This window comes from Bufo bufo, chromosome 8 (genome assembly GCF_905171765.1).
Source record: "Bufo bufo chromosome 8, aBufBuf1.1, whole genome shotgun sequence".
NCBI classification, from domain to species: Eukaryota; Metazoa; Chordata; class Amphibia; order Anura; family Bufonidae; genus Bufo; species Bufo bufo.
Window position 1 is genome coordinate 208,187,779 of NC_053396.1, and position 9,163 is coordinate 208,196,941.

At 48.0% G+C, this 9,163-nt stretch overlaps 1 protein-coding gene across 1 annotated transcript in view; it reads left to right on the forward strand.

The window, feature by feature from the left end:
- Window positions 1–6,736, forward strand: part of PSMB9 (proteasome 20S subunit beta 9) — a 29,437-nt gene extending 22,701 nt beyond the window's left edge. Inside the window, exons 7-8 of the mRNA XM_040405420.1 lie at window positions 2,824–2,834; window positions 6,725–6,736. Of these exons, the coding sequence (XP_040261354.1) occupies window positions 2,824–2,833 (10 nt within the window). The 3' untranslated portion in view covers window position 2,834; window positions 6,725–6,736. The remainder of the gene's footprint in view (window positions 1–2,823; window positions 2,835–6,724) is intronic.
- The last annotated feature ends 2,427 nt before the right edge of the window (window positions 6,737–9,163 follow it).

The window sequence follows — 9,163 nt, forward strand, 5'->3', positions numbered from 1 at the left end:
GTACAGGACAGATCCACACGAACGCAAGTGTGAAAGTAGCCTTAGGGGGTGATGCTTACATGGGACTGTGCGTTGGAGGCGGCTGGGGAGGAGGTGATGTTATTTACATGGGATTATAACTGCAGGGGGCACTGCAGATCCAGGGGATATTATAGGCGGTCTTATTACTACTGGGGGCTCTATAGGAGGGTCTTATAGATCCGCCTTATTTCTACTAAGCGCACTATGGGGGCCTTATTACTACTGAGGGGTCTGTAGGGAGCTTTATTACCACTGGGGGAACAATAGGGGGCCTTATTTCTACTGGGGGGCTCTGTGAGGGTATTATTAATATGGGAGGGCTCTTCTAATAATGGGGGCATTGTTGAGGAGCATTATCACGGTTGGGGCAGTGTTACTAATGAGGACACTCTAGAAGGGAATTACTATTGGTGGGACTATGAGGAGCACTATTACTATGGGGGGCAGTAATGTTTCTTCAGGATAGTATTTGGGGGTATTGGGAGGGGGGGGCGGGTTCGTAACTAAAGGATCATGGGCTCCGGTGCAAGAGTTCAGCTTGGGCGCCCCTTCCCTCAGTGCTTTGTGTGTCTTCTTATGCGGCACAAGTGTTTTTGGGCCCCTTCATGCTCCTGGGCCCGGTAGCGGCTGCTACCTCTGCACCCCCTATAGCTACACCCGGGGGGGGGGGGGGGGGGGGGGGTACAGCAAGCAGCAGGATAACACTGTGGGGACTCCAGTTGGGGGATAATGATAGAATGTGAGGAAGCTAAGATGTCTGTGTGTCACACTCTGCAGAGACGAGGCGGCTGAGAGAAGTTGTCCAGACCGAGTGGAGAAGATGATGAGAGAGAAGATCTACAGAGAAAATGATGACAGAGAGGAGACGTCACCTGGAGGCCCTGGACTTGACAGGTAAGTGCTGCTGTATAGCAAGTACAGCAAAGTGGGGGGGGGGGGGGGGGGCGGGATCCAGGGGGCCCAAGTAAATTCTTGCCCAGGGTCCAATCAACATTAAAGACGGCCCTGCTTGCCACAAATTCTTAATGGGATTTTGGGCTGGACTTTCTAACACATGAATATGTTTATGTAGTGTACAGGAGCTGTAATGCCCGTCACCACAGAAGGGTCACTTGTGTGCTGTCGTTTCCCCTTATTTATGGGGAGGTTGGTATAAGTCATCTTCATAAAATATAATGTAATGTAATGCTATGTACTTTCCTGTTACTGTAAAATGTGCATCTACAGGCCTGCTAGGGGTGTCATTCCAGCTCTGAGTCACTAGAGGGAGCTAGGGAGCCCTAGGTTATATAAGGCCCAGTCAGGGAGAGGAAGAGCAGATTTAGACTGTGTTAGAGATCAGACTATGTCTGAGTTAAGTCCAGGCCTGGAGCTTGCAGACCAGGAGAGGGTATTGCAGTCCCTGTAATCGGGTTCCAGATCCAAGGAGAAGGTTCCCCTCCTGAGTTCATATATGCAGAAGCAGGAACACCACAGTTAACCAGCCTGAGGAAACTGAGAGAGACAGAAGCAAGTCCAGAAAAGCAAGAGGTACTAAAGATAACAGAGGAGGTACTTGATCATTATAAAACCAAGGATATAAGCCAGAGCTAGGGCATCGGGCCTTGGAGAAGAGTTTCTAAGTTCCAGGATCAGTCAGGAATAGAGTGCAAGCCGCCTGTACTGCAAGTCCTGTGTTTAACACTCTGAAGTCACCTTGCTATATATTGCCTGCATCAAATGTATTGAAACCAACTGTCTTCAAAGGAACTGCGCTTCCATCTGTGTCCATGTATGATGACTACTAAAGTTTGAGTTCTGTTTTAACATCACGTGATTCCTCAGTTATTCCTGCTATCAGCAAACGGCGTGCCACCGTTTAATTGGCACTGGCGTCACGAACATTACTTATCATTACCTGCCTTGCAGAGAGTCAGCTGTCTCAGGTTAGTGGTCACAATTGCACTACAACACCCAGGAACACTATTAACCCTAACTTGAGTACGCTGCACTTTGATCTAAACCCTTCCATTGTAGCTCTGGCTGGATGTTTACGGTTGTTGTCCTGCTGGAAGCTGAACCTCCGCCCCAGTCTCAAGTCTTTTGCAGCCTCAACCAGGCTTTTCTCCAGGATTGCCCTGTATTTAGCTCCATGCAGCTTCCCATCAACTCTGACCAGCTTCCCTGTCCGTGCTGAAGCAAAGCGTCCACACAGAATGATGCTTCCACCACGTTTCACGGTGAGGATAGTGTGTTCAGTGTGATGTGCAGTGTTGTTTTTCCGCCACACATAGCGCTTTGCATTTAGGTCAAAAAGTTCAACTTTAGTCTCATCTGACCAGAACACCTTCTTTTACATGTATGTTGTGTCCCCTACATGGCTTGTGGAAAACTGCAAACAGGACTTCTTATAGCTTGCTTTCAAAAATGTCTTTCTTCTTGCCACTCTTCCATAAATGCCAGATTTGTGAAGTACATGACTAATAGTTGTCCTGTGGACAGATTCTGGGTTGTGGATCTCTGCAGCTGCTCCAGAGTGACCATGGACCTCTTGGCTGTTTCTCTAATTAGTGCTCTCCTTGCCTGGGCTGTCAGTTTAGGTGGACGGCCATGTGTTTGTAGGTTTGCAGCTGTGCCATAGTCCTTCCATTTTTGGATGATGGATTATACAGTACTCAGTGAGATGTTCAGAGCTTGGGATCTTTTTTTCATAACCTAACCCTACTTTACAATTCTCCACAAGTTTCTCCATGACCTGTCTGGTGTGTTCCTGGGTTTTCATGATGCTATTTGATCACTAATGTTCTCTAATAAACCTCTGAGGCCTTCATAGAGTAGCTGTAGTTATACTGAGAATACATTACACATAGGTGGACTCTATTTACTAATCAGACGACTTCTGAAGGCAATTGGTCACACTGGATTTTAAAAGGTATCAGACTACAGGGGGCTAAATACAAATACACAGCACACTTTTCAGATTTTTATTTATTAATATTTTTGAAAACCATGTATCATTTTCTTTTCACTTTACACATACTTGCTACTTGTGTTGGTCTATATCACATATAATCCCAATAAAATACATTTTATTTTGTGGATGTAACGTGAAAAATGTGGAAAAGTTCAAGGGATATGAACACTTTTCTAATGCACTGCCTACTTGCCTCACGAGTCCTGATGACAGGGGACAACTGGACGGCAGTCCCTAACTTAGGATACGTGCGTGATGGACAGACAAGACAAATAACGGATAGTGAACGGACCGGGTCAAAACCAAGAGGACAACGCAGTACAGAGGGATAAGCAAAGAAAGGTCAGGAGAAGCCAGGGTCATAAATACCAGGAGAGTCGAGAAGTACCAAAGGAGTCCGCAAAGAATAGTCAGGTGGAAGCCGAGGTCAATATACCAGGAAGGATGCGCAGTACAGGAGGAGCAGGCAAAGGATCGTCAGGGAACAGGATCAGGTAAGTACACAGGTATCCAACAACTGCCAGGAACCTAAAATTAACAGGCAACCTGTGGCCAGCAGGCTGCCTGTATTTATAGTGGGGAGTGAGGGTCATGTGACGTGGCCAGCGTCACATGACCGACAGACCGACCAGTCGAGCACCGAGTGATTAGCTCGGCGCTCAAGGCAGACCTAGGAGCAGGGAGCCTCCCAGCTAGCAAAGCCGCCCTGGGAACGAGGTCAAACACAGATCCTCGCTCCCGAAGCTAAGCAGCAGGTCTGCGGCTGATGGGAGACTGAGTGCGCCTTTGGCACCCCGTTACAGTACCCCCCCCCTTTTACGAGGGGCCACCGGACCCAAGACTTCAGGCGATGGCCTTTCAGGGTGTTCTAAATGAAATTTTCAAACAAGTCTAGGAGCATGAACCTCCCTGGCAGGTACCCAAGATCTTTCTTCAGGTCCATACCCCATCCAGTGAATCAGGTACTGCAAGAAATTACGCACCTTCCTAACATCCACTATTTTAGACACCACATACTCGACAGCATCATTAACAAGAACCGGCAGAGGCGAGGCTTTCGATGGTACTACCGGATCAAAATATTTTTTAAGTAGAGATTTATGGAACACATTATGAATGTGGAATGACTCGGGCAGCTCCAACCTAAATGATACCGGGTTAATCACCTCCGTGATCTTATATGGTCCAATAAAACGAGGAGCAAACTTTTTAGAGAGATTCTTGGAGGACAACCATACCTTATCCCCAACCTGAAAATTCACCCCCCTTGAACGTCTCCTATCGGCCTTGAGTTTCTGGGAACTTTGAGCCTTTTCTAAGTTCGATTGAACCCGGGCCCAAACTGTGCACAGTTCAGAGGAGAGCCTATCCGCCTCAGGGTTAGAGGAGGAGACGGATGACCCAGAATGAAAACGGGGATGGAAACCATGGTTACAAAAGAAAGGTGAAACCCCAGCAGAAGAATTGACACGGTTATTCAAAGCAAATTCAGCCAATGGAAGAAATTTCACCCATAATTGCTGGTCATCAGCAACATACAACCTCAAGAATTGTTCCACAGACTGATTAAGGCGTTCAGTCTGCCCATTACTCTCAGGGTGGTAGGCAGAGGAAAAAGACAATGAAATTTGACATTTTTGACAGAAGGCCCTCCAGAATTTGGACACAAACTGCACACCCCTGTCAGAAACAATATTTTCCTGGATACCATGCAATCGAACAATTTCTTTCACAAAAATAGAGGCTAGGGTTTTGGCATTCGGGAGTTTAGACAGGGGAATGAAATGGACCATCTTGCTAAACCTATCGACCACTACCCAAACGACAGTCTTACCCTCCGCCGGCGGTAGGTCAGTTATAAAGTCCATCGAGATATGGGACCAGGGTCTACTGGGAATGGGTAGGGGTCGTAGGTTACCAGCAGGGCGAGTCCTAGGTGTCTTGAACCTGGCACAAACCTCAGAGGCTGACACGTAGGACTTGACATCCCTAGTTAAAGTGGGCCACCAATAAGATCTAGAAACCAGATCCTTAGTGCCCTCAACACCTGGATGTCCACAAAAGGCAGAATCGTGACACTCACCCAACAGCTGGGAACGAAATTGTATGGGAACAAACAACTTATCTGTTGGGGTGGATACCGGTGCCAGATGTTGTTCAGACCTAATGCGAGCCAAGATATCCCGGGTTAGAGCTGCTATGAAGAATTTTGCTGGTAGAATGGATTCAGGTGGTACCTCAGTAGGTTGAAAAGCATGAAAGCTCCGAGATAATGCATCCGCCTTCACATTTTTACTTCCCGGCCTGAACGTAATGGAAAAATCTAAACGAGTAAAAAACAGAGCCCATCTGGCTTGACGGGGATTCAACCTCTTAGCAGACTCGAGAAACATAAGGTTTTTATGGTCAGTGACAACAGTTACACAATGCCTTGCCCCCTCCAGAAAATGCCTCCACTCCTCAAATGCCCATTTAATGGCCAGCAGCTCCCTATTCCCTATGTCGTAGTTTCTCTCCGTGGGAGAGAATTTCCTGGAGAAGAAGGCACATGGTCTCAGGTTAGTGAGGCTAGCAGGACCTTGTGAAAGGACTGCTCCTGCGCCGTCCTCGGACGCATCCACCTCCACAATAAAAGGTCTCTCCTGATCAGGCTGGATCAGAATGGGAGCGCTACTGAATGCCTTTTTTTATTTTTCAAATGAAGAAATGTCCTCAGTGTCACAGATGGTGTAACAGAAAGCAAGAAGTTACAAATAAGGATCCGACTGGCTTGATCCGAAACTAAGGAACAAAAGGGTGACCCCTATTTAAGCCCTGAAACTCTCCCTGTCTTCTCAGCCCATGCAAAGATCTCTATGATAAAAAATTGCATGCCCTCGTGCCTCGACTGTATGACACCTGAACACCCTATAATAGTGAAGGGACACGACCACCGGCTCCCTACACTTAATACGGAGGGAGTCAGGGTCACCTAGGATCAAGCAAACAGCAAAACACAAATCAATGAACAGACTTATCTGTAGAAGCATCAGTTGTAGCATCAAGTTATGTCACACATGATGTTATGAAGGTGTGTTTTTTGTATGCTTGTTTTTTGCAGCTTATGGTCCTGTGTTCCTGTGTGTTGTGTGGTGTGTGCTGTGTCCGTGTGTGTTCTTTGGACAGCAGCACGTCTGCATGGGTTCCAGGCTTTGTGTCTGTGGCAGGTAGGTGCTATACTTGTTGCATTTACCTGCCATTGCCATAAGTTGTTTATGTTTCCCCTTTGTTGTAGCCTGGCCTGTGAGACTCCTGTTCGTCCGTGCCTAGGAGGAACAGGTCGTCTTACCCTGCTCCTAGTTGAGGGCAACCCTGAGGGCTAGTAGGGACTTCAAGGTTCCGGAGTATGAGCCCTCCTACCATCAGGGTCGGCTCATACAGCTAGGAGTTAGGGTCAGAGTTAGGGATATTATAGGAGGTGACCTGCTCCCTGATCTCTGTCCTGGCCTTGCAGCGACTCCATCTTCTGGCTTCGCACGGCTGAGGGTTTTTCCCATCCTCAGCCGTGACACTCAGTAGACCAATTCTCCAAATCCGCCCCTTTGTTAGTAAGGTCGGTCAACGGTTTAGCAATTACGGAAAAAGTCATAATAAATTTACGATAGTAATTGGCGAAACCTAAGAACCGTTATAAGGCCTTTAAGGATGAAGGTCTTACCCATTCCTTAATTGATAGTACCTTACCAGGATCCATCTTGAAGGCGTGAGGAGTCAGAACATGCCCTAGAAACAGAATCTCCTGTACACCAAAGACACATTTCTCTTGCTTAGTGGATAGCTGATTCTCCCTCAACACCTCTAATACTTGTTTAACATGAGACACATGGGATTCGAAGTCTGGAGAGAATATTAAAATGTCGTCAAGATAGACAATAACAAATGTACCTAAGAACTCCCTAAGAATGTCATTCATGAAGTTTTGGAACACAGCTGGGGCATTGCTGAGTCCAAAAGGCATCACCTGATATTCAAAGTGTCCTCCCGGAGTATTGAACGCCGTCTTCCATTCGTCTCCCTCCTTGATTCGGATTAGATTGTATGCCCCTTTCAGGTCAATCTTTGAAAACCAGGTTGTCCCCGGAACCTGGTTAAATAAATCCGGAATCAATGGGAGGGAGTATCTATTCTGGACAGTGATTTTATTTAATCTCCGGTAATCGATACATGGCCTAAGACCACCATCTTTTTTCTTAACAAAGAAAAACCCCGCCCCCATAGGAGAGACAGAAGGTCTAATATGCCCTTTACCAAGGCTCTCCTTAATATAATCTTCCATGGCTTTGCATTCGGGCTTAGAAAGATTATAAATTCGTCCCTTAGGAAACTTGGCCCCCTCTACTATCTCTATAGTACAATCATAAGGTCTATGGGGGGGTAGAACCTCTGGGGTTGGTGATGAGCAGGGGCGGACTGACCGGTCGGGCACTTCGGGCATGGTCCGAGGGCCCGGGCGGGATGGGGGCCCGCCGCAGAATAACATTATGTGTTATTAATGTTATCCCCCAGGGCTCCATTTGCGACTAGAGCCGCGCCGCAGCTCTGAATACAGCGGCGGGCACAGAAGCTGAACTATCACTTCTTATCAGCAGCGCAGTGGAAGAGTCTCTCCCTCCCCCTGTGCTGCTGCCGCGTCCAATAAGTGGAGGGACAGGGGCTGTGGCCACTGCGCCACCAATTAAGATAACTGAGCTGTTAATACAAATACAGGAGGCGGGTGCCAGAATCAAATAGCGGCACCCGACCTCTATGACAGGGAGCGGCACCTGAAGGGTTAACTGCCGCTGATCGCAGCTCCCTGTCATAGAGGTCGGGTGCCGCTATTTGATTCCGGCACCCGCCTCCTGTATTTGTATTAACAGCTCAGTTATCTTCATTGGTGGCGCAGTGCGCCCCCCCCCCCCAGTATAATAAACATTGAGTGCGGCGCCCCCCCCCAGTATAATAAACATTGAGTGCGGCGCCCCCCCCCCCCCAGTATAATAAACATTGAGTGCGGCGCCCCCCCCAGTATAATAAACATTGAGTGCGGCGGCGCCCCCCCCCCCCCCCGTATAATAAACATTGGTGGCGCAGTGGGCAGTGCCAATGAGGGTTAAAATAAATAAATAAAAATTAACTCACCTCCTCCAATTGATCGCGTAGCTGCTGGTCTCCTGTTCTTTCTTCAGGACCTGTGGTGACGTCACTGAGCTCCATCACATGGTCCATTACCATGGTGATGGATCATGTGATGTATTATGTGATGAGCACAGTGATGTCACCACAGGTCCTTTGACAGGCTGCTACGCGATCAATTGGAGGAGGTGAGTAGATTTTTATTTATTTATTTTAACCCTCATTGGTACTGCCCACTGCGCCACCAATGTTTATTATACTGGGGGGGGGGGGGCGCCGCCGCACTCAATGTTTATTATACTGGGGGGGCGCCGCACTCACTGTTTTTATTTATTTTTTTAACCCTCATTGGCACTGCCCACCAATGTTTATATATTTATTATACTAGGGAGGGGGGCGCTCTGCGCCACCAATGTTTATATGTTTATTATACTAGGGAGGGGGGGCGCACTGCGCCACCAATGTTTATATGTTTATTATACTAGGGAGTAGGGAGGGGGGGCTCACTGCGCCACCAATGTTTATTATGTTGGGGGGGGACGCACTGCGCCACCAATGCTTATTATACTGGGGTGCTGGGGGGGTGCGCACTGCGCCACCAATGTTTATATGTTTATTATACTAGGGAGGGGGGGCGCACTGCGCCACCAATGTTTATATGTTTATTATACTAGGGAGGGGGGGCGCACTGCGCCACCAATGTTTATTATGTTGGGGGGGACGCACTGCGCCACCAATGCTTATTATACTGGGGTGCTGGGGGGGGGGGCGCACTGCGCCACCAATGTTTATATGTTTATTATACTAGGGAGGGGGGGGCGCACTGCGCCACCAATGTTTATATGTTTATTATACTAGGGAGGGGGGGCGCACTGCGCCACCAATGTTTATTATGTTGGGGGGGACGCACTGCGCCACCAATGCTTATTATACTGGGGTGCTGGGGGGGGGCGCACTGCGCCACCAATGTTTATATGTTTATTATACTAGGGAGGGGGGGCGCACTGTGCCACCAATGTTTATTATATTGACCTT